The sequence below is a fragment of the Artemia franciscana genome, chromosome 16 (assembly GCF_032884065.1).
Source record: "Artemia franciscana chromosome 16, ASM3288406v1, whole genome shotgun sequence".
Classification (NCBI taxonomy): Eukaryota; Metazoa; Arthropoda; class Branchiopoda; order Anostraca; family Artemiidae; genus Artemia; species Artemia franciscana.
In genome coordinates, this window is record NC_088878.1 from 3688347 (window position 1) to 3715459 (window position 27113).

The 27113-nt window shown below is 37.8% G+C and overlaps 1 protein-coding gene across 5 annotated transcripts in view; it reads right to left on the reverse strand.

The window, feature by feature from the left end:
• Positions 1 to 3164: 3164 nt before the first annotated feature.
• The window catches only part of LOC136036921 (ras-specific guanine nucleotide-releasing factor RalGPS2-like), a 147499-nt gene continuing 123550 nt past the window's right edge, over positions 3165 to 27113 (reverse strand). For all 5 annotated transcript variants that reach the window (XM_065719301.1, XM_065719300.1, XM_065719304.1 and 2 more), the window contains 3 exons: positions 22950 to 23144; positions 11515 to 11636; positions 3165 to 3388 (listed from right to left, as the gene is read on the reverse strand). In XM_065719301.1, coding sequence (XP_065575373.1) covers positions 3267 to 3388; positions 11515 to 11636; positions 22950 to 23144 — 439 coding nt within the window. In that variant the 3' untranslated portion in view covers positions 3165 to 3266. The remainder of the gene's footprint in view (positions 3389 to 11514; positions 11637 to 22949; positions 23145 to 27113) is intronic.

A 27113-nucleotide genomic window follows, 5' to 3' on the forward strand; every position in this document is an offset into this window, starting at 1 on the left:
CAAGTTTCATCCCGATCCCTACACTTTAAGTTTTTTACAAGTTTTAGGTTTCCCCCTCCCCCTCCCCAATGTCACCATTTCTGGTCGGGATCAAACAGTTCGTGGTAACGAACTGCAGTAAGGAGCGACCCGGCTCAATAGTAAACGAAACTCTAAAAAACGGAATTTCGATACTAAAAGATATATCAAAAGAATCGAATTTTTATGCTGATTTTAAATATATAAGTTTCATCAAATTTAGTCTTTGTCATCAAAAGTTACGAGCCTGAGAAAATTTGCCTTATTTTGTAAAATAGGGGGTAACACCCCCTAAAAGTCATAGGATCTTAACGAAAATTAAACCATCGCATTCAGCGTATCAGAGAACCCTATAGAAAAAATTCCAAGGTCCAATCTACAAAAATGTGGAATTTCGTATTTTTTGCCAGAAGACAAATCACGGGTGCGTGTTTATTTGTTTTTTGTTTTTTTTTTTTCCCCAGGGGTCATCGTATCGACCAAGTGGTCCTAGAGTGTTGCAAGAGGGCTCATTCTAACGGAAATGAAAAGTTCTAGTGCCCTTTTTAAGTGACCAAAAAAATTGGAGGGCACCTAGGCCCCCTCCCACGCTCATTTTTATCCCAAAGTCAACGGATCAAAATTTTGAGATAGCCATTTTGTTCCGCATAGTCGAAAACCATAATAACTATGTCTTTCGGGATGACTTACCCCCCACAGTCCCTGGGGGAGGGGCTGCAAGTTACAAACTTTGACCAATGTTTACATACAGTAATGGTTACTGGGAAGTGTACCGACGTTATCAGGGGGATTTTTTTGGTTTGGGTGTGGGGTTCAGGGGAGGGGGCTATATGGGAGGATCTTTCCTTGGAGGAGTATTTCATGGGGGAAGAGAAATTCAATGAAAAGGGCGCAGGACTTTCTAGCATTACTATAAAAAAAAGCAATGAAAATATAGCCTAAACATGAAAAAGTTTTTTCAATTGAAAGTAAGGAGAAGCATTAAAACTTAAAACGAACAGAGATTATTACGCATACGAAGGGTTCTAAAAATACTTTAGCATAAAGAGCGAGGTATTTAGGAGGAGATAAATACTTCGCTCTTTATGCTAAAAATTTTTAAATAATTTCAACTATTTATTCTACGGCCTTTCTGATTCAGGGGTCATTCTTAAAGAATTAGGATAAAACGTAACGTAAGTTATGTACGTTTGTTACGTAAGTTAATTCTTAAGTTACGTTTTTTTTACTAATAAAAACGTTCGTTAAAAATTAAAAGATCTAGTTGCCTTTTTGAGTAACCGAAAAATTGGAGGGCAACTAGACCTCCTTCCCCACCCCTTATTTCTCAAAATCGTCTGATCAAAACTAAGAGAAAGCCATTTAGCCAAAAAAAGAATTAATATGCAAATTTCATTTTAGTAATTTATGTACGGAGAGCCAAAATCAGACATGCATTAATTCAAAAACTTTCAGAAATTAAATAAAAAAAACAAGTTTTTTTTAATGAAAGTAAGGAGCGACATTAAAACTAAAAACGAACAGAAATTACTCCGTATATGAAAGGGGCTTTTCCTCCTCGACACCCCGCTCCTTGCGCTAAAGTTTGATTCTTTCTCGCAACTCTACTTTTTAAAACAATAAAAAACTTTAGCGCAAGGAGCGGGGTGTCGAGGAGGAAAAGCCCCTTTCATATACGGAGTAATTTCTGTTCGTTTTTAGTTTTAATGTCGCTCCTTACTTTCATTAAAAAAAACTTGTTTTTTTTTATTTAATTTAAAATAAGAGCTCTAAGACACCATATCCTTCTAAATATCAAATTTCATTGAGATCCGATCACCCGTTCGTAAGTTAGTTTCATCCTGATCCCTCCACCCTAATTGTTTTCCAAGATTTTAGGTTCCCCCTCCCATATCCCCCCCAATGTCACTAGATCCTGTCGGGATTTAAAATAATAGCTCTGAGACACGATATCCTTCCAAACATCAAATTTCTTTAAGATCTGATCAACAGTTCGTAAGTTAAAAATACTTCAATTTTTCTATTTTTTTCCGAATTAACCGACCACCCACTCCCCCCCAGATGGTCAAATTAGGAGAACGACTATTTCTAATTTAAGCTGGTCCCGTCCCTGATACGCCTGCCCAATTTCATCGTCCTAGCTTACCTGGAAGTGCCTAAAGTAGCAAAACCGGGACCGACAGACAGACGAACAGAATTGGCGATTGCTATATGTCACTTGGTTAATACCAAGTGCCATAAAAAGGGCACTAGATGAAGATATTTCGACTTCCAATTAAATGAGCCCCAGTTTATATGACCATGCGCTCCATAAAAACCTTATATTCTCTTATATTACTCTTAAAAGGGAACTAGATCTTTAAATTTCCATTCAAATGAACTTCCTCTAAAGTTCACATAACGTTCAATTTACATGGCTGTTCATACTGTAAAGAAAAAAAGCCTAGTTACCGTTAAAAACGAATTATTGAACTTGATAAATTGCTTGAACAGGCAACTAAAATTACCTAGATCGACAACTAAGTTACTATGACTTGTGAATACTGCTCCTGTATGAATACTTGTGTCAACAAAGTTAGTGGTGAGACTTTTTTCTCTAATGTAATCCAACTGCACCGTAGCCAGGAATTTGATTCAGAAAAGGAGAGGCAAAAAACCCTTTTCAAATTTTGGTGAAACCCGTTTAAATTTTTTGTAGAACTTGCACCCCCAATCCCTCGAAGATTTCCTGTTGGCCCTCATGACAGATGGAAGGTATTTAAAATATCGAGTCCTTCTGTCCTAGGGATGGAATTTTAATTCACTTGGCCTTATTCCAACTCAACCTTACTACCGCTCCGATGATAAAACATCTATATCATTTTTCAAAAAAAAAAAAAAATATATTGTAACGAAGAAGGTTTCTGCTTATAGAACAAAGTCTGGGATATGACAAATAGTATTTAAGTTATGTACCTAAGAATAGTCACGAAACATGCTTTGAAACTTTCATAAAATGAACGATGAAATGTAATTTGAAAAATTTAGTAGACTTTTTAGGCGAAAAATAAGGTGCCGGAGTAGCAGTAAGGCCAAATTGGAGTCCTACCAAAAAGATCCAAAAACGTCTATAAAAATGAGCTAATCTCAAAATATTTACACAACAATTCGTACATTGATCACGCACTATCTTGAGCAAAGTATAAAACTTAAACAAAACAAAATCAATAGAAAGACGAAAAGGGCTTTTCTCGGCCTTTCAAAATGTTTTAGAATTCAATCAGGTCCGAAGTAACAGAATCTTCCCTTGATATTCGACTAGCTAATGTCAATTTATCTAACCAATTATTTGCTGCAGTGGAATCAGCAACTCTGTATTTATACACATCGCCTGAAAGAAATGAAGAAACAATAATTAAAATTAAAACTAAACATTGAAATTCATTGAAAAGCAAAGAAAATAAACTGAATAAAAGAGATGTTGCTTATTAAAAAAAAGAATAATTAAAAAAATTGTGGCCATCTACCACTCTGATATTTTTTTTTTGACTTAACAGATTGTAGACTAGAATTGTAATTTGTTTCTGTTTCTTATTCCATGGTTTAAGAAAAAGGGGAGGGGTTTGCCCACAGTTTTTTTTTTATTGATATATTTACACAAATGCAAGTGAAAACTGCAGTACAATGCCACTCTGTCACTGGTCAAAAATGAAAAGGGGCATATCAAATTGATATTAATCAGGCTTCACTTCTTGAAAATTTAGGGAAAGAGGCAAAATGTATTTTTCAAAATCTAGCGGCGAGCGGTTTCGATAAAAATACCGAACAAAGGAATTTCCAATGAAAATACCCCAAAAAGAATATTTTTCGAAATCTAGGGAAGGGAGGACTAGCCAGGTCCATACCACCGACCCTCCCCCTAAATTTACTCTATTGACGATAATATTAAACACTATTATTTCTTACTAAACAGCTGTTCTTAATCTTTCTCGAAATATTCCTCTGACAAAGAGAAACATATGTTACAGAGAAAAATTTAGAGAATGGTGTTATTGGTGTAATTTGTATTGGTGTTATTGGTGTTATGTTATTGGTGTAATGGTTTATTGGTGGACCAATAAATGTATCCAGAGACAGCAATTTATCATTTACTAAGTGATATTTAAGTTAATGAAAATTTAATGAATTTAATTTAAACATAACTTAAATGTCACCTTCAAAAATTTTAATAAAACTCAGAGCTATTTTAACAGCGGTAAAAACAAAACAAGCCCTATATTGGGCAGCTGATTTTTCAGGTTCCCTGTTCTTACGGTTGTTTCTACTTTGAAAGAACCAACTAGCAATTGTGGGAGAGGTTGCCAGAACACAAGTCCTCAATCGACAAAGTCATGGAGCCACACCAAACGCCCGAGACTTTTGATTCCGCCTTGGCTCAAGATGTATATGACAACACCCATCATTTTATTTTATTTGACAACAAATCCACTATTGCCCCCCTTAAAGGTCTCATGCAAGTTTTCAGGGAGGAAGTTGAGATAAAAAAGAACATTCCCCGAAAGGTAGATCTCAATATAGACACTGGAGAAACCTATTTAAGCCCCATTTATACTGAAGTAATCAATTCTGATCATTATTATTTAAATCAACTAAGTCATATTTGGCAACTTTACCTAATCTGTGATTGTGTCTTACCTCGGAAGCGATTAGCTTTTAAAAATGCTATGTATAAATTAAAAAATTTAATTGCCATTCAGCATTGTATTTTTATTCACTTACCCTTTCACCGTCATATTGAGAGGGTCATCATATTTTAATTCTTGTGTTTGTTTTAAGGTTTTTTTTACATTATCCTTGGATTTTTATATGTAATTTTTATTTTATTATCGTGCACTGAGGACGGTCAAACGGAGGTCTTGACGGAAATATTTTCATTATAGTTAACGTTTTTCACTGGCTTGTATTATCCTCGTTTCTCTCTTCCTTACTGTTTTTCCGTTTTGTCATGATGAGTCAGTGTGGTCTCAGAAATTATTTATTGCTACGTCATTATCACCCTTTCATCTCGTGTTCCGAGACTCCCCTGTGTGTTACTATAGTAGCCTGTTAGCTAGAGTCCCAGCAAACTTGACTGAAAAATTTTTAAAAATCAATTAAGATACGATTTCTAACGCTAGCCAAGTTTCCATTCTCACAGCTGAAAAAAATAAAGGCAGTTACATAGAAGACCGTTCCTAGCGTTAGTGCCGCCAGCGGCAAAGTTACAGATGCTTCCCCTTCCGACTCAAACATAAATAAAAAGCTACAGAACCCCCAGCCACCCCCTGCCATAGTGCCAGAGGAAGATTGCCCCCCACCCTTGAAGGACCCTAGTTACACATACAGACTACACATGAGCTGCTTTATTTCAAACAAAGCCGCTTTTTATTCTGAAGACCAGGGATTGCAAAGCGATGTTTTACTGAAATATATAATTCTTGGAAAAATGTTAATGCTTGCTTTCATATGGTAAAACACATTTAAATTTTTTTTTTACAGTTAAAAAAACCTGAAAAATCTTTATATATATTATATTATACAAATATATATATATATATATATATATATATATATATATATATATATATATATATATATATATATATATGTATATATCTACTCATTGGAAAAGGATGTTAGGGGCCCCCGTTGGAATTACTCGCTAGGGTACAATTGAAATTGGTTTCTAGGGCTCCGGTGGAATTGAATGTTAGGGAGGCCCCCGCTGGAATTGCTCACTATAGATAGATAGATAGATAGGTAGTTTATTTTAGCCCACCATCAGAACAACAACATGGCGGAGTATAAAGAAAAAAAAAGTAAAAAGGAAAAAGAAAAACGCGAAAAACAATACTTCAAGATTAAACGATTAGATTACATTCACTATATACATTCATAGCTGATATATGACGTGCAACGGCAGGAAATCATAAAGGTGCTTAAGGGCACCTTTTCTAGCATTAGTTTCCTGTTCTGCCACAGCTTCACGGGGATCTGAAATTTGATACTTATTCGAAAGAAATGAGTTTCTCTCGAATAGCGGTATGCGTATCAAAAACTTCAAATACGCGGACCTAACTTTTAGTCTCTCTGTTTTTGTGAACCATTCCCAAAGTGGGGAAAGGTAAAGGACATGTGGTAATGCCACTGCTCTGTACATCGTCGCCAAAATTTGTCGATTGTAAGAATAATTCAGCGGGGCTAGTTTAGCATAGCTCACTCGCAGGTTAGACACAAGGGTATCAAGGCAAAGAGTTCTTGTAGTTTTCTTATCTCGGCCGTACCGAAGACCTAATTATTTGAGCGATGAAGACTGTACAATAATAGCACCGTCTACGGATAGAATTGGTGCTGGTGCTTCTTGTTTTGCAGAGCTGAAAACCAGAAATTCAGTTTTCTGGCCATTAACTTGTAGACCAATAGCGCTATAACCAGATACAAGCTCATCTAAATTATCCTGCAGTACACTCAATGAGAAACTCAACATAAGTAAATCATCAGCATAGCTTATTAAACTCAAATCACAAGTATCAAATCTTAGCCCGTCAGAAATTTGTTTTGTAACCTTAGAAGTCAACGTGTTAAATAATATCGGACCTAAGACGGAGCTTTGTCGAAGTCCTCTCTTTAGTTTAACTGGCTCGCTGAGTTTTTCAAGCCCGAGTTTAACTCTTATATAGCTATTAGAGTACCAAAATGATAACATAGCTACTATATGGGCGTTCACACCGGCATCTAGCAAGGTGTGGAACACAGCAGACTGGATTACTGAATCAAATGCAGCGGAAATGTCAACACTACATATATGTACGGATACCTCAAGTGAATCAACCTTGGCAAGAATACGCTTTAGAAGTCTATGGGCGAAAGCACAGCTGAGGTGCTTTCGAAACCCAAACTGTCTGTAGTCTATCACACACTTTGATATAACTTCGCGAAGGACCAATTTTTCCAGCACCTTGCTCAATGTTCTTGAGACAGTAATCGGCCTGTAGCCTCCACACTCATTTGCGTTTTTTCCTTTCTTCAGGATGTTTGTAACGACTCCGGTACAAAACGATTTGGGGACGGTGGCACTATCTATACACATCTGAAAAAGTAGTTGCATATGCTGGATCAAAAGCGGTGAACCATTGCGCAAATGATTACTACTGACACCGTCAAGACCCGGAGCCTTGTTAACCTTTAACTGGCGAACAGCCCTCAAAACATCATTCACGGATATAAAAAAATAACTTCTCTTTTTCAGCAGTAAATCAAGACGCGATTTAAGCGATTCATCATATTCCTTTTCCAAGGGAGTATCTTTAGACCCGAAGATCTTCGAACAATGTCTTAACCACTGTTCCTCAGGTATCATGGCACATGGCTTGGACTGTACTTTACTACTTTTGAATTTTTTCCACATATTTTGTGGGTCACGGATAGCCTCTTCCGAAGCAGTTTCTGCTCCCTTCACTTTCAGCTCATCCACACATGCTTTGTATTTTCTTTTTGTTTTACGAAAGAGATTGAAGACAGTGCTAGTCCTCGGCTTGCCGGAGTCGCGCCAAACAGAATACCACATCTTAAACCTACATTTGGCATGCTTCACGTAAGGATGGTCCCTCCATCCTCTTTTCCTTGTACCTTTCCTAATAACTGCACTAGGTACGGCTGCAGACTCAGCAAGTTTTAGAGCGTGAGTAATTTCAGCGCAGTATGTATTGAGTGCAATCCTGTCATCGCACCCATGGACAAGAAGCTGGGACGGGACTTATATTTTGTAAAAAATTTCGTCACACGTCGACTGGTACAGACTGAGGTTAATCTTTTACCACTCGCGTCTCTCTGTATAATCTGGCCTTTTTGATTTCACATCTTGACTAAAAGGAACATTAAACTTAAGACCAAGATGATCACTTGCGGTATGCTCTGAATCCACATGTAAAGGCGAGGGAATAGAAAAGTTAGAAAAGACGTGATCAATATTACTTGTGCTTCCTGAATTATGAATGAACGTAAAGTTTGGATCTTTAATATATGGAGAACAATCAGTCAGAATACATGCCATAAGAACGTCCTGTAACTTTCCTTTCGAGAAGGGGTCACACTGGAAGTCACCGCAGACAAAAAAACGCGAGCTTCCCAGCCTACGCAAGCCTTGGCATACCGTTTTCACTATGATCCGTGTTCATGTTAGTTGGTAGGCATACATTGATTAGCGTGAAAGCACTTGGGCCTGGGAACTCGACTGCTATATAGAAATCGCACGACTCAAGTTTACGACAGTCTATGCTCTCGTCAACGAATATTACAAGTCCACCACTAGGTCGGCCCCTGGCGCTAGAGCGCTTAACCTCATGAATGTGCACGGATTTATTAGGAACCGACTGAAAGAGCCCGAAGTTATCGGTAGTTAACAAGTGTTCTTGGAAGCAAACAATATGATATGCGAGGCACAAGTTCTTGATGTAGTCCAATTTGGCAGCATTATGGTCGTAAACATTGCGGCAAAATATAGACAGTTCATTCATTTTCTTGTTTGAGGAGAAACTTTCTGCATTGTTCGTCGGACTGCTGGGCACTGTAGATTAAAGCTAGGGTGGCTATTATTAGTATCAGGGCACAAAGCGCATTTCACTGTTTGGGAGTCGCAAGAGCTTTCTCTACTGTTCCCGTGGGGTCCAGCACATACGGAGCATCGCATGCTATTGGTACAATCTTTAGCAAGATGATCAAATGACTGACACTTGAAGCATCGCTTGGGGATTTGTCTGAATGGGAGGACTTTGATGTGAGTATAATCAATGAATAACCCATATTTGACTGCTGCATTTCGGGAGTCAGCGTCACTAAAGGTAAGTTTGATTGTCTCAGATTGACCATATCGCTTGGCACTGACTAATTTGGAGTTAACAGAGAGAATATCATCATCTGTTGTGGCAAGGGGCACAAACTTGGCGATCGCGAAGAACCTTTCCTCACAAAAAGAAGCACTTATATCAGGGGAGGACTTGAAGGAGTTGGCGAGAGTAGCTGCCGACTTGGGGCTGTTCATGTACGCAACCAGGCCGGATTTAGTCTGTTGAATATGATCAATGCCTCCATCACTAACGTGTCTTTCGACAAACTGCTTCTGCTTGGAACAAGAATCTATTTCTGAGGTAGGTACATTGCTGACGAAAATCCGATGTAAAAATGTCTCGGGCTGAGGGAGACGAGGCCAATCATTCTGAGACGGAAGGATAGATTTACTCTGTTAAATCTACGTTGTTCTATGTTAAATCTATGGGATGGGTCAGCCACATATTGTCACGGTGGCGTGAAATACGCATAATCTTGGCTCAAATAAACGTAGCATTTTCCTTAAATCCTCTCAGAATCCTCTTAATATGGCTTAAATTTACCTCTAATAACAATACCCCTTCAGGAATTGATTGCTAGGACCCTCCGTCTTTCTTTAATTCAGCTTCCTTTTGATTATGTTTTACCCTATATCAGGTTTTTTTTTACGTTTTCTTTTTTCGTTAGAGTTTTAACTACTCTTTCTGTAATTTCATGGTTTTTTCGCTTATATTTTATCCTATATTAGGTTTTTCATGTTTTGTTTTTTTCGTTTGTTGAGTTTTTACTGCTCTTTCGGTGATTTCATGATTTTATAACGTTTTTCTATTAATAAAACTTTTATTTAAAATGAAAAGTCTGTGTCTTTTTAGATTACTTGTTCCAGGACGAATTTTCAATATGGAATCATTTACGTTATGAAGTGTCTAAAATCAATCTTATGTAACATCTGCTATGAAACTCAACCTGTCTATATCACATTCGAAAATTAACAGCATTTTAATAGGCAGGTGCACTTAATGGAGCAAAAATCAGCATTATTGAGATGCTTTTGTGCTCTCATGTGGAAAAGGTTGGAAACATGCGATCAATTTAATCATTCTATTAAGCGGGACATGGGAACTCTGCGGGTATGGAAGCACTTATTTCGTAGAATATATTTCCCAAATCAAAATATTAGAAAGGTTTTTATAGTCCAGCTGTCTAGTGCACAAGTCCATTGGATGGAAATCGCCCTTTAGAATCATAGTTTGGAAACACAATCTTCGGAATATAAAGGTTCTCTGAGAAAAAAAGAAAAAAGCATGGAAAAAAACTATAAAAAGTATTATGTAAGAACCCATGTGTGTATTGTCATTACGTAATACCCTACGTGTGCGCGCTCCACGGTTACAAGAGGAGATTTCCCACGGAGCCTGAAGAACCAAGTCATGTTATAATGCGTCATTCATAACATAAGTAAACATTCCCCTATTACATAACAACCAAAGAAATCTTGAAAGAAACGTCTTGAGAAAGAACCTGTCGGTGAAACCGGTTGCTTGGGATTCCCCCTAATGGAATTGGATGCTAGGATCCCCGATGGAATTGGATGCTAGGGCCCCTGGTGGTTAGGTTAGGGGCCAAGTGAAAATAAACGCTAGGGCCCCATTGGAATGGGATGCTAGGGCTCTCGGTTGTTCCCCCAATGAAAGTGGATGCTAGGACCCCAACGGAATTGCTTCCTAGGGACCCCCAGTGGTTAGGGTTAGGTGCCCGATGAAATTGGATGTTAGGACCCCCTATGGAATTGGATGCTTGATGTAGCCCCCCCCCACCAGTGAAACCGGATGATTGGGATATGGTCCCCAGTAAAATTGGATGCTAGTGGCCCCCGGGTGGATTTAGATGCTAGAGCCCCCAGTGGAATTGGATGCTATGGCTCCCCGGTGGTTAGGTCAGGGGCCCGATGAAATTGGATGCTAGGGCCCCATTGGAATTGGATGCTACGGCCCCAATGGTTACGTCGTGGCCCCGATGGAACTGAATGCTAGGGCCCCCAATGGAATTGGATGCTAGGGGCTCGTGAAATTACTCGCTAGGGGTCCGGGATCTTGAAGGACCCCCATTAGCGGGCCCTGAAGTTTTTTCCTACCCCTCGCGGGTAGGAGAGAAACTATGACATAAGAATCTTAGAAATTCCGAAGTAAAGAAGCCCTGAAGGTTTTTTAAAGACTCTCTATTATATAACAACAACGGTAATCCTGGAATAAGGAGGCCCCAACTCTCGTAGGCTTTTTAAAAAGAAAACTATTAGGTAACATGCAAAAGAAGACATTCCCTATGACATAACAGACACCTGCGTCTCATAGAAAACATTCCCTACGGCGTAACGAACACTTGCGTCTGGAAGAAGTTAAAAAAAAGTGTTGGAATCGGGATTCGAAGGAATAGGGCCCCCGTGGAATCAACAGGGCGGTCACTACTGATTTATCACTAGTTTTAGTGATCTTTTATATTGCCTACACAAAAAAAATCACTAAATCAGCACATAAATCTTAAGACTATTGAATAATATAAATAAATAAACTGAAAAATCACTAAAATCCAGTGATTTCTTCTCACCGGGTGGCGACCTTGGTTAGACGATCTTAATTGATTGTCGAACATTACCTGTTTTTGTGTTTGTCATGACGATTCCCTCAGGATGAGAATCCCCTTCAGGCAGTATTTCCCATTCAGTCAAATGTATAGGCTCCAACGACTTTTCTTTGAAATCCCCTTTCTTGATTGGCCTGTAAATAGATAACCTGCAATACAAAAATAGAGGCACGCAACTATTTCAGGCTGTCTGAAAGAGGAAAGGCCTAGGAAAAAACTACTTGGGAAATATGTTAATCACTACACATCTAGCTTGCAATATCTCCTGAAAGGTTTGTTTTACCGGAGCCATCTGTTGCTACCTTCAAGCTAGCGCTCAATTGAGTCGAAAAATCTATTTGACAATTACATAGAAGACTAGCAGCGAATGGGGCACACCACGACGCACCTCGCACCGTAAAAAAATTATAGTAGTGTAATTTTTGTAATTATGAATTCGAATCTTGACGCGGCATTGTCTCAAGCGTGGACCACACTTAATCGACATGGTACCTTCTTGCAATGCCAATGACTAGGCCAAAAATAGCTCAAACGGATTAAAATTAGACTATTCTTAATGGCTGCAATAACAGCTATTAAGCTAGTAATTCTACTTTTCTTACCGCCGTTGAAGGGGGGTTCTGTGATCCAAGGACATTTTGCATAATGGCTTAGTAGATATTGTGTTTGTATAATTGGTTATAGAAAAGCCTCAACATTAAATCTATCAAAAGGTGGCTGCTCAAATTTCATCTTTTATATTATAAATTATTTTTTTATAAGTGTAGATGCCACATAAATATAGTTATTAGTTTACAAACTAACAAGCCCAGCAAGCGTAGTAGGCAAAGTATTCTAATCCCTATCTGTGGGGTTACGGGTTTGAGCTCGGCGTTGGTATTTTTCCATCGGTAAATATTGATATATTGAGGATAAATTAGAGAAAAACCTGCATGTGTTGAGCAAAAAATTTAAAGCAAAATATTTTAAGCGTTGAATTTGAAAAAAAATCGATTAAATTCGAAAAAATAGGAGGTTGGTGGAGTTCTCATCTTAAAATAATATTTATAAAGTAACGGTTTTGGCAAGTTCATCATGCCTTGTCTCACGACTGCGGGATCGATTTAAGCTTTCTGGGACAGTTTTGCAGGGGTAACGGGACAAGGCAGCTTCAAACAATGTACTGGGGAGGGGTTCTGATTTTCACTAAAAAGCCCATGCCATAGTTTCACGTCTTATGCTTGTCGTCTAACATGTGCATCAGCAGGTAGCATGTATTAGAAAGTATTCAAGATTTAATAAGAAAATAAAAGCGGGAAGAAAATAAAAGAGGTAAATAAAAGAGGGAAAGAAGAGAAAGGTAAGAAGAATTTTCATGTATTATAATATTGTCAAGAATCAACTACCTAACACTAATTTTTTTTATACTATCCATTATACTCAACGATGGCTAAACTAAGTCATCTAGTCATGATCATTTTTTTTTTGTTTATAGAAAATAATCATTTAACCTTGTTAAATTCCCAACATGAGGCGCAGGCCCCACCGGTGGGGCACGACAATATTTTTGTGAGTCATGGGCAGAACGCGCGCACTTTGGATGACTATACTCTAGAACTTTAATATGAAAACATTTTTCCACCATTACTCATATAGAACCTATATTTTTTTGCTCTTTAAATGCAAATGAATATGACATCATCCACATGAAAATGTTATTTTTGTAATTCAGGTTCTAAAGTATAGTCATTAAGGTCACTAGAGAAATACCTGGAAAAAAGTACCAGTAGTAATATCCAATGGTCTTTTAGACTTCCTTCAGGTGAATTCATGTAAAATCCTTAACAGCAAAATTTAAATATCACAAGAGGGACAGCAGGATTTAGAGATGCCTAGGTAGGACATGGCCCAAAATCGATTGGGAACCACTGAATTAACCTGTATTGAAGAAAAATTGTTTCCACTATGCAGAGTCTATAAAAACTCTAGCAACAAGGAGTTACTATTTCATTAGGGACTTTATATCTAATACCAATCTAAACCCAGTCCAGATAGGCTTTTGCTAATTTATTCATTGGGTAAAGAAATGGCTAATTACTTACTTACTTTTGACTAAATGGTTAATTACTCATTGCTGACTGCTTAAAAATTTTAACATATTTCAAGCAACAAAAAAGAAAGCTCAACAGCAAGTAATAAGGAATGGGGTTAAGGAGTAGAGTCGGTATCAGAAAAAGATATTGTGACATCATTACAACAGTTATTGGTACTCAACCACTGCTGGCTGGCACATTTACGCAGAACACAATAATAATAGTAAATATAGTAGAAGCTCAATTATCCGGACAACCAACATCGATCAGATAATTAAATTTCAAACCAATAATATGCATGCACGGACGTATCCAAACCAAGCTAGTACTACCCGCCTTCGACCCGCCGCTACCTGCTCTATACATTTTGTTACTGTATTAGTTTAGTTACCAATTGCGATTGAACTCCACCACAGGGCTTCCACTTCTCATGTTTTCCCATGAGATCTCATGTTTTCGGAAGATTTTCTCATGCGAAAAAAATTTGTCTCATGTTTTTAGAGGTTTTCTCATGTTTTTAGAGATATTCAAGGTTTTTTTTCTCATATTTACCGTCATTCAATATAATCTTCCAATTTCTGTTGATTTGAGCTCTGTCCAACTTGACGTTTATGATCTTTTGCAATTTTCTGGCAAACTGAAAAACATGTCTTCATTGCCCGTAGGGAATTTCATTTCAGCAAACCTTAATTAATGACTTTGTCGGCAGTTTGTCCCGTGACTCACCATTGTTGTCTTCAAAAAAGGGTTGATTTGATTTGATTCTCAGTTTATAACCTCATCTGATCTGGTCAGATCAGGTTCACTGGATAATTTGTGTACAATAAGGACGTTCTTTACCTTACGCGAAAGGATTTTTTTAAGGGTAAGTACTAAGTTTACTGGAACTAGACAGTTATACATCCCTGCACGTGTGCAACCCAAGGAGTAGACCACTGACCTCTCCTAGGGGGTAGGCAGCTTTATACTTCTATTATCTGTTTCTTTACCAAAATAACATGTTTTAATTTGAAACCAGTTTTTAACCTGTTGGCAGTTCAAGAATTCTATAGTACAAATTCGAATACACTATTCTTACGGATCTTATAGATATTCGGTATTTGCCAGACTAATAGCCTAGTCTATATCAAAATAACGATTTCGAGTGCCGGTAAGATCAGCTTCACAATATAGGAGGATGGCTTTTAAGATGTGGGCCAAAGCCAGCCATACCAAATCTGTTTTCAAAGGGACAAATCTGTTTTCGAAGTGCCGATATGTTTAAATTTTATGTCACTGTGTTCAAGTGTATTATTTTACTTTTCTAAGTGTGTTATTTTGTTCTGTTTTGGGGAGACCGGAAATCACAAAAAACGGCTAGAATGGAGGGATCGATGTATCAAGAACCCGATCAAACTGACTTGTAAATAAATCTTTACTCGGTCCGATAGTCGTGGGGGGAGTGGAGGAAGGGAGAATTCGGAATATTGAGGTATGCACAAATTTTGAACGGGTGAACGGGAGGTACAGTCCCCCCTCATCTTTTTCCAGAATTTTCCAGAATTCCGGAAAGTTTAAAAGCCCCCCTTTTCTGGATTATTTTTATGTACCTTCGGATCGGTTCATATTCCAGATGACAGGAAGAAGACCTCAAAGAATAATCTGGAAGCCCAGATTCTGGAAGTTCCGGGAGGTGAAGACCGGACTTAAGACTCTAAAACATATTTTCGATTCTACTTTTTTCTGTCTGTCTATTGCTGACATTTTTACCACCAATACAAGTTGTATTGGTGGTATTATACAACTGGTATGTAAGACAAAAAAGCTGTTTAAAACCTCCTGATTTTTTTCCCTGACTTAAAAATCTCCTGAACTTTTTGGAATCGTCACTGATTTTCAGAAAAAAGTGGAAGCACTGCTCTGAAATCACGGCTGACTAAAAGGTTACCGCATAAGCGGGCTTAAGCTGGCAAATGGTGCGGCAACACTGGCAAGCAGGGTACACTGTTCAAAATTCAAGATTTTTATTTCAACTTCTGTACAACACACACAATATAAAAAGGGTCAAGCCGAAGACACAAGGTCGATTGACAAAAACTGTGCAGTTACATAAACTACATTTGAAATCTGAAATCGTGCAAATTCTGGCGTCCCACTGGATTTGACGGTAAAAAATAATTCAGATATTATAATTATAAGTAAATTCCTACAAATGAGATAAGATGTTACAAACAAATAAGGATAATCCTTGTATACAATGTTTAAAATAAAAATAGCGACAAAGACCACACTGCCTTTCCATAACAAACACAAAGTAAAAGCAATAGGAAAATGTTTTTGAAGACAGTGGAAATTAATCAAGTGAGTTAATTAAGTTTTAGAAGTTGAAATTGAAAATCGAAAATAAACTACCGTTTTTAGATTTGCTAATTATTCGTGATACTGATAAACTGGATTTTACTATCTATCGAAAGCCAAAACAAAACAATAGATATCTTCATTTTAATTCAAATCACCCCCCACAAGTTAAAAGAGAAGTTGTAACCTCTCTCATTGATCGTGTCCTGAACATTTGCTCCGATTCAAATATAAATTCAAAAATAAATTTTATCAGATATATTCTTTTTGGTAATGGATACCCCATTCCTTTTGACAATAATATAATTAGCCGTAGACAAAAAAGACATTCCCATAAAATCGAAGATATGTCACAATGCGAGATAAGTCCTAAAATATTATCTATTTTCCGTATATTCCAAAAATCACAGAAAAATATAATAAGACCTTCCAGACCGAAGAGCCTCTTATATTCAAACTCAAAATGGAAACAGAAGGTTTGCTTCGTACTTTCGCTTCTTCTTTCATGTTATCCAATCATATCAAGGGATCTGATATAATGTGTTTGGATGTAAGCACTGAAATTGGATACTTGCCAATTAAGGATATCTATATTGGCTTTGAGGCAGCTACAATTCTTCGAGAGTATATCGAAGAAAGGAACCTCACATACGAGGATGCTAATGTCCGAATTGTTCTCAGAACAGCAAGGGAGTTCTGCCAGGAGTTTATTAATCAAATGCAGATTAGATTCGATTTTTCAGCACCTATATTTAAGCACCTGGTCATGCTTGAACCATGTAAGGCCGTAAACATGGAACTACCTACGCTACAACCGTTCTTACACTTTTACAGCAGTCCAGACTGGGTCAAGAAGAGAATAGAGCGAGTGGAAGAACATCAGTACACCAGAAATTCCGTTTAAGGTACTAGAAAGTCCTTTGCTTTTCTGGCGGAAAATTTTGTCATTGAAAACACCTTGTGGGTCACTGAGATTTAAGAACCTTCAGAAGGTAGTGATGTATCTTCTTTTGCTTCCGTCTTCAAATGTTGTGGTGGAAAGGTGGTTCAGCTCTCTAAAAAACATCAAGACAGACAATAAAAACTCTCTGTCATCTGAATCTTTAGGTCATGTCTGCAATCTCAGAGTGGCTTCAAGAGGGTTGGACCATCAGTGGTGGATAATCCCCATTCGCGGAAGAGAATTAAAATGGCAAAAGCCAGTGCAACTTCTGAAGAATGTAGGGGAATGCCTATTATGAAACCTTAGTCCGATGATTTATTTTTATTATCTTAGTTGGAAGTTGATGTTAGCTGTGTTCCTTAGTAACGAGCGAACTAACTGATGATACTCTGTTTTTTTCCTAATATGTTTTTTTTTCGCTGGTGACTTCTTTAACCCATTTTCGGGCTCAGTGGCTAGTTTTTCCTCATCATTGTAGACTCCCCAAAACTTGTTCGGGAGTCAGGTTCTAGTAAGAAGTAAGTGGGATGTGGTAAATAGATGGGAACAAGAATCTCCCTTGTAGGTGCAACACCAAACCAACACCAAACCCCAGTGAGTAAAAACCAGACACTACTAGGAGCGCAGAATACGTGCCAATTAGTTGAAAGCTGAGTTTAAATAGAAATGAGTGATATAGTGATCTGCTGCCAAATTTGGGTTTCTGAATTCAAAATATAAACAACCGAAAATTCTCATGCGAAATCTCATGTTCTTCAAGTTTCAACGTTCTCATATTTTCTCATGTTTTTTGGCTACGATAATATGTTTTTGACAATTTCGAAGTGGAAGCCCTGCTCCACCATGACGTGTCCCTCAGTGTTGACAACTCTAGTGATTCATCACGATTTCTTGTGATTTTTTTCTTGTCCAATAAAATTTTAATTTGGTTATTGACTTTCTGAAACAAATCTAGTGACTTTTCACTTTCATTTGTGATTTATTCTATGATCACAAGAATATAGTAAAAAGTCAATGGGAAAGGCCCAAAAATGCTAAATTCAGAATAAATTAGTGTCGGTATCCAAGTTTTAAGCACATAATCTGTGGACACTGGCGGATCAACAGCTTATGAAAATGACCAGAAAATTAGTAAAATTTAGTGCCTCCGCACCCAAAATTTTTTGCTAGTGATGCCCTGCATAGAGCTGGCATATCATCAATATATTTCCTACCACGGTGATCTTCGTCCTTACCTTTGTCCCCTAGTTCAAAATCTTGTTTATATCTATTTTTGTTAAGCTTTTACGAGTCGGAACTTTTTATTTTTTTGGGGGGAGGGGGGTCAAATCGCCTACCCCCACCCCCTGGATATGACCTGGTCTTCATCAAAAAGCATGTGTTCTTTTCGTCTCTATGTAGAATACCTCCCATACTCTAAAGAAAACTGCCTTAAACTCATTCTAAAAACATAAATACTGAAACACTACATCTTCCTTAAGCCTTCAAGAAAAATATAGTCACATTTTAAATTTAATGATTTTTGGCTCGTTTAGAGATTTGTCCTTCGTGATTTTAGTCATTGTGTTTTTGACCTGGTGGCAACCCTGGTGTCACTACGTGATTTCATCCGATGTTTTTCGTTATGGTCTTACAGTCAAGGCTACCACCGCGGTCAGTTCCTAAGTACTACAATTGTCCGAATTTGCGTCCTACACAGCGATTTTCGGTGTTACGGTCAAAAAATTGACTGTAATGGTGCTAAAATTGTAGTAAAATGGGACTTCTGTGCTATTTTGCACTGTTTTAGCAACCCTAAGCACGTGCCACAGGTTGCAACCCTGATTACAGTCGTACATTATAGGTTCAGAGTATCGGATCACGTTTGTACTAAAAATGTTCGAACGTAAGAAAGTGGTTTTATCGTTTCAAATCAAGATAAACATTACTGATTCATCAAAGAAATGAGAGACCTTTTCTAAGTTTGCTGATAAGCATGGTGTAGTGTGCATCTACAATTATAATAAGTAGAGTAAACAGGCTTATCAAACAGTTCGTGGAACTATTTGACAAAACAAAACTGTAAGTAAGGAGCGACCTGGCTCAATAGTAACCGAAACTCTAAAAAACGGAATTTTCATACCAATAAATACATTGAAAGAATCGAATTTTTATGCTGACTTCAAACATATAAGTTTCATCAACTTATATGTTATATGTATGTTTAGTCGTACCCATGAAAAGTTACCAGCCTGAAAATATGTGCCTTATTTTTGAAAAATGGGGGAGACACCCCCTAAAAGTGACAGAATCTTAATGAAAATCACATTATCGGATTAAGCACATCAGAGAACCCTACTATAGAGGTTTCAAGCTCCTATCTGCAGAAATATAGAATTTTGTATTATTACCATAAGAAAAAACACGGATGCGGGTTTATTTGTTTTTTTTTTGTTTTAGTTTTTTTTTCCAGAGGTGATCGTATCGATCCAGCGGTCCTAGAATAATTCGAAAGGGCTCATTTGAACGGAAATTAAAAATTCTAGTGTCTTATTTGGGTGACAAAAAATTGGTGGGCAACTAGGCCCTGCCCCACGCTCTTTTTTTGGCCAAAGTTACCCGATTAAAATTTTCAGATAGCCATTTTGTTCAGCAAAGTCGAAAATCTAATAACTATGTCTTTGAGGATGACTTAGTCCCCCCCAGTCCCCAAGGCAAGGGCTGCAAGTTATGAGATTTACCCATCGTTTACATATAGTATTGGTTATTGGGAAATATACAGATGTTTTCAGGAGGGATTTTTTCTGGTGGTAGGGGAGATCGAGGGAGAGGATTACGTGGGAGGATCTTTCCATGGAGAATGCTTTCAGGGGGAAGGAACATTTCTGTGTCCCTCCAGCTTTTTAGAGTCCTTCAACTCCAAAGAGAACGGATCCGTTCCAATTATGTCAATCACGTATCTAGAACTTGTGCTTATTCTTCCCATCAAGTTTCATCCCGATCTCTCCACTCTAAGCGTTTTCCAAAATTTCTGTTTCCCTCCTCCAAACCCCTATGTCCCCGGATCAAATTCGAGTCGAAAATGGAGCATCTGAAACATAACATCCTTCTATATATCAAGTTTCATTAAGATCCAATCACCTATTCATAAGATAAAAATAACCAAATTTTCACGTTTTCCAAGAATTCCGGTTTTCCCCTCCAAATCCCCCCAATGTCAAAGAATCAGGTCGGAATTTAAAATAAGAACTTTAAAGCGCAAGATCCTTCTAAATATCAAATTTCATTAAGATCTGATCACCCGCTCGTAAGTTACAAATACCTCATTTTTCCGAATTACTCCCCCCCCAACCCCACCAAAGAGAGCGGTTCTGGTCCGGCTATGTCAATCACGTATCTTAGACTTGTTTTTATTCTTCCCATCCAGTTTCATCCTGATCTCTCCGCTTTAAGTAATTTCTAAGATTTCCGGTCTCCCCCCCCCCAAAGACGCAGGATCCGGTTGAAATTTAAAATAAGAGATCTGAGTTACGAGGTCCTTCTAAATATGAAGTTTTATGAAGATCCGATCCCTCCTTCGTAAGTTAAAAATACGTCATTTTTTCAAATTTTTCAGAATTAACCCCCCCCCCCGATTCCCCCAAATAGAGCGGATCCGTTCCAATTATGTCAATCACGTATCTAAGACTTCTGCTTATTTGTCCCACCAAGTTTCATCCCGATCCCTCTACTCTAAGCGTTTTCCATGAATTTAATGTCCCCCCAAACTCCCCCCAATTTAACCAGATCCGGTCGGGATTTAAAATAAGAGCTTTGAGACACGATACCCTTCTAAATATCAAATTTCATTGAGATGTGATCACCCGTTCGTAGGTTAGAAATACCTCATTTTTTCAAATTTTTCAGAATTAACCCCCCCCCCCCCCGATTCCCCCAAATAGAGCGGATCCGTTCCAATTATGTCAATCACGTATCTAAGACTTCTGCTTATTTGTCCCACCAAGTTTCATCCCGATCCCTCTACTCTAAGCGTTTTCCATGAATTTAATGTCCCCCCAAACTCCCCCCAATTTAACCAGATCCGGTCGGGATTTAAAATAAGAGCTTTGAGACACGATACCCTTCTAAATATCAAATTTCATTGAGATGTGATCACCCGTTCGTAGGTTAGAAATACCTCATTTTTTTTAATTTTTAAGAATTAACCCTCCCCTCCCAACTACCCCAAAGAGAGCTGATCCGTTCCGGTTATGTCAATCATGTATCTAGGACTTGTGCTTATTTTTCCCACCAAGTTTCACTCCGATCCCTCCACTCTGTGAAGATTTTAGGTTTCCCCCTCCCAACCTCCCCCCCAATGTCACCAGATCCGGTCGGGATTTAAAATAATAGCTCTGAGACACGATATCCTCCCAAACATCAAATTTCATTAAGATCTGATCAACCGTTCATAAGTTAAAAATACTTCATTTTTTTATTTTTTCCGAATTAACCAGCCACCCACTCCCCCCCCCCAGATGGTCAAATCGGGAAAACGACTATTTCTAATTTAATCTGGTCTGGTCCCTGATACGCCTGCCAAATTTCATCGTGCTAGCTTACCTGGAAGTGCCTAAAGTAGCAAGACCGGGACCGACAGACAAAAAACAAAAAGCTTAAAAAAACAGAAATTATTACGTATATGAGGGGGTTCACCCCCTAGGCAATACATCGCTCTTTACTCTAAGTTTTTTTTAGTAATTTCAAAAGAGCTATCTATTCTAATTAAACGGTCTTTGTGATTCTTCAAAAATATTGGAACAAAATTCTAGCTTTAGCGTAAAGAGCGAGGTATTGACTAGGGGGCGAACCCCCTCATAAACGTAATAATTTCTGTTCGTTTTAAGTTCTAATGTTGCTCCATACTTCCAGTTGAAAAAACTTGTTTTTTTTATTTAATATATATATATATATATATATATATATATATATATATATATATATATATATATATATATATATATATATATATATATATATATATATATATATATATATATATATATAAAAGCAGCTGGTCATGAATTAAGCCTGGTCCAAGCGGAAAATATACAGTAATTAAAGTGTTTTGTGTGTATTTGATGTAAGAATTTATGCGTGGTTTAATTATGCATAAATATGTTTGATGCTGTTTGTTTTCATTTGCTTTTGTGCTCCATTCTTTTTGTTTGTTATGACGGGTTTTCGATCCCCCCCTCTTCCCCAAAATTTGTGTTCAGCTCGAAAAAACATAACAAAGTGCATATGAACAAACTTTTTATGCCTTATACCGCCCCCCCCCCCCCCCAAAAAAAAAAAAACATCCCTCCCTCGACGAAAAATCCTGGACACTGCCTTAGGAGACGGTACATGTTGTTGCATGGGCATTTTGTGGCATTAGTTGTCTTAGCGATACTTTTCCCAGATATAAAAAGTTTTAAAATTGTTTATGAATAAGTATTGAAGATTTTAGTTAGTATTTTATGATTAAGTTATTAAAGATTCCAGGATTAAAGTCTAAAACACACTTTCAAGATTAAAGAGAAAACCTCCACTAGTTCCAATTCTCATTCGTATTAGAGTAGGAATGGGGATAAGCTGGTTAATGAGAAAAGAGATAAAGTGAAGTCCCCGTGGTTGAATACTCTCTGGAACAGCCTTCAATTTTCTTCGTCAAAACATAAAAAAATTAATTATGTTTTTTCCTTACAAATACATCCTTACATCTTACACAGATTTTTTTTTTATATCATATCCTGTGTCCATGACATAGAGTAGATTCCAGCTGAACGTTACGGTTCAACTTTTTTTATTCTTCTTCTGACTTTTCCCATTCTTTTTGCTTTTTCTTCTTCTGATTCTGACTTTTCCCTCTTCTTTTTTTCTTCTTCTTTTTCTGACTTTTCCCTCTCCATTTTTTTCTCATGCGAGCATTACTGATTTGATATGACGATTTAGTAAGTTGAACCATTCGTTAGTTGAACGATTTAGTTAGTTGAACCTTCAAGCAATGATTGTTCATTTAATTTATTTTGTTTACTGCATAAAATGATGAGAATACAAATGTTGCATAATAACAAAGAAATGTTTCTACTTACCAATTGGTAAATAGCTTTTTGGGAAATAGAAGAAGCTGACGGTGTCGGACCTGAGCCCAAAAACAGCCCCAAAAACTTGTTCCTGGCGCCTTGCCCCTCTTCTTTATAGCTCTTCTTCTTACACAGCCCTCAATTAGTGGCTGTGCCATTTCAGGCAATGGGGGTATCTCATATTCAGCCAGGGAATCAAGAGATCTAAAACAAGAACGCAAAGGAATTATTCACACAGAAAACAAAGATATTTTCTTCAAGGCACTAAGGACAGTGAAAATGAAATCTGTTTTGAGCTGGTTAACCGGAAAATTAAAAAAATGAAGACACAACATAATTCTTCTTACACAACTTAACAAAGACTACTAAAACCGCTTAAAGCGCTTAGGACTGTAAAAATGACATCTGATTGCTTGAAGTGGTTTAGTGGAAACTTATACAACCAAGATTATACAGCATATTTATTAAAAAATTAGAAAGGAAAATCAGAAATTAAATTTTTAATGGTAAACACCTCCATATGCAGTTTTTGGTAATAGCGGAAACTAAATTTCAAAAGGAAGAAACATGACCAAAAATGAGCAAAAATTGAGCCAAATAAATATGACAAAAATGCTTAAGAATATGTAGCTTTTCTTTGAAGTTGCCTTTGGAAAGAAATAGACCGTTGGTTTGAATTTCTATAGGTTACATTGACAGGTTTACAAATTAAGTTTTGCTAATTTATTTTATCTGTTCAATGTGGTAACACTGACTAAAAAATGTGACACTGCACTAAAAACTTCAGAATTTTGAAACAACCAAAAAATATCTTAGAAAATTATGGTGAGAATAAAACTAAGAAGGGTCAAAGGGAAAATAAAATATTTTATTTTGATATCCCTGATACTTTAAAGGGAAAAGATTAAAAGTAGAGGTGCTGAAACCAAAGTAAGACAACAGATAAACAGCATGCCCGATTGTTACAATAATACTAATAATAATAGCACGTTACAGCGCTAGGTCACACGAGCCACATGGAAAATCAGATTTTCTCTGACCCCCTTGCCCACCTTCAATCTTGAAGTGTTTCTATTGTCGTGTGTTTTTGTCACTTTTGGTGTTTTGACTTGATCTTATTTTTGTTTTGTTTTAACCCTTGTAACCCTTGAATGTAACAATGCTTTTTGTACTTATATAATATTATTTGAGTTAAAATTCAAGTTTTGCAGGGAATTAGTACTAATTTTTTGAATGACAGTTGAAAAAAAAACGAAGGAAAAACTGTTGGACAGCAGAATGAATTAGTACAGGGGAGAAAGGCAAAGAAAGGCAAAAGAAAACAGAGAAGGAAATTCGCAAAATTTTCGGTATTTTCGATACGAATTTTATTAATAGCTACACACGGGAATAATAGAGTTACAAAAACTTAATCCAGTAGATCCAAGTTTGCATATAGCTTTACATGGAGCGAGAAGAATAAGTTATCGTCCGTCAAAATAGTATCCCAGTTATCGCAGTTACAGAAACTTGGAATCTTGATAGGTTGTCAGGTCATATGGCAGGCTACAAAATTTTTCTGAGCACACGTGCTGATCGAGGTGAGCATAGACTAGGTGGAGGTGTTGCCTTGTACATACGGAAAGACATTCCTTGCAAATTATTACCGGAATTATTTGATCCAGCTCATGAAGTAATCTGGGCTATTTGCAAACCTAAATCTCTTCCCCGGCGCTTTTCTTGTATTATAGTCGCTTTAGTATATTACCCGGAAAGTGCAAGAAACCGGGGTGACTTGGTTTTCTACCTTCAAACGACTATTGATCACCTGAGAAGTATATACAGCAGCCCTGCTTTTATTATAGGAGGAGACTTTAACCAAACCAAGAAGAGTTGGTTATCATCTTGTTATATATACATACATATATAAAACAAGTAGTCTTTAAAACAAGTAGTACACATACCCACCCACTTTTTTGGGGGGAATATTGGACCTTATACTCACAAATTGTGATGATTTTTACTCCCCTCCCTTTTCTCTTGGTCCCGTTGGCATGTCAGACCACAACGCAATTCTTTGGAAAGCAAGAGAGTCTTTACCAAAGCCCAAACTATCCCGTGTCACTGTTCGTCCTTGTACGGAGTCGGCCATCTGTGAATACGGTCGATGGATTGGCACATATGACTTCCCCGAAGTGTACAACACCGGGCTCTTGGAAACTAAGGTATCCGATTTCAATGCCACGTTATACAGTCAATACCTAAAGATCTTTACAACAAAATCATTTGTTGTTAGTGAATACGACAAACCATGGATATCTCCAGCTATTAAATCACTAATAAAAGAGAGGTCTCGCCTCTACTCCCGTGGTGATATAATCAACGGCAAGAAATTGCGAAATCAAATAGTCTCTTTGGTAAAGAAAGCCAAAGCTCGGTATGGTCTTGAAACCATGCCCTCCCAATTACTTACTTCAGACCCCAAAAAGTGGCACAACGCTGTGAAAAAAGTGGTCGACCAAGCTTTTGACAGCAGTGTAAAGATCAGTAATGATGGTGGGTCCTTAATCAGTGCAGAAGAAGTGAGTGAATTCTTCACCAAGATCTGTACTACCAATCCAACTATTACGGCTCATGAAAAGTCCACCATACTTGAAAAATGTGAGCCTGAGAACAACATAATAGTCAGTGAGTTCGATGTTTACACGGAATTACGGAAGATCAAACCGAATACATCTTCATACCCTGGTGAATTACCTGCCAAACTGCTACGTGAATATGCAGCCTTCATAGCATTACCACTGTCCAGCATCATTAACGAGTGTTTTGCTTGTGGCTTTTTCCCGTCACAGTGGAAAAGGGCCTATATTAGAATTATTCCAAAAAAGCGCGCCCCAAGTGCATGCGACGATCTCCGCCCGATCTCACTTACACCTTGTTTGGCGAAAGTAACTGAGGCCTTTATACTCAAGTTTCTTCTGAAACAAATTCATGGGTGTATTGATAAATTCCAGTACGGTGGACTCCTCAAGTGTAGTACTACAATCTACCTAGTACGGATGTTTGACTGCGTCCTCCAATGGCTTGAAAAAGGTGGCTGTTTCGTCGACATTTGCGCAGTGGATTTCCGAAAGGCCTTTGACCTAATCCGCCACCGAACTGCAGGCATGAATCTCCAGGAAATGGGGGCCAAACGACGCATCCTTGGCCTTGTACTTGACTTCTTAACTGGCCGAAAACAAAAAGTCTTTGCACTCCACGAAAACGATTCGGATTCATCATGGTCAGATACTTCTTGCGGGGCCCCACAAGGCACAAAATTAGCTGGAATAATCTTCCTGGCTGTAATTAATTCCCTACTTAACCATCACGACGACCGTTACAAGTTTGTAGATGATCTGTTAGTAGTGCTCGCTTACCTGGTCGGAAACACTATCGTAACAAAGCAGTTTTCAGACCAGTTATTTGATCAGCTAAAGACCGAATGCTCAAGTCATGATCTTACCATTAACGTAGCCAAGTCGAAGATAATTCGTTTCAACCCTCTGAAGCGGAATATAGATATGCCTCTAGTCTCTTTTCCGATTGTGAACGAAATAAAAATCTTAGGAGTAACTTTCACTAGTGACTGTAGTTTCAGTGCCCATATTAATTTAACCGTCCACAAGGCTAATGCAAGCCTTCAGACACTTACCAAAACGAGGCGTTTTGGGTGTGATATTGAAAGTCTTCTCCATTCCTACATGCGTTATGTTCGCCCGTTGCTCGAGTACGCGTGCCCGGTAAGGGGTCCATCTGCTATCCGCACAGCGTACCTATTACCCGACATAGAGTGCGTCCAGAAAAGAGCAACAAGGATTATACTCCGAGACCGTGGCATACCCTATGATCAAGCCCTCGCCAAATTAAATTTATCTCCACTTAAAGTCCGGCTTGAACACAATATTCACCAATTTGGAAAATTCGTCCTAGCCAATAAGAGCCACCGATCACTACTACCCGAACCAGCCCCTCCCAATAGCCGAACTCGGTTACAAAATAAACTTGTACCCCCTAAAGTACGAACCAATCGATACGGTAACTCATTTGTGCCTTTCTTCACATCAGTTTCTAACCCTGAGTTGTAGTGTGTGATTTTTGTTTAAATGTATGATTTTTGTGAAAAACTGAATTTAGCTATGCTACGATAGTTTT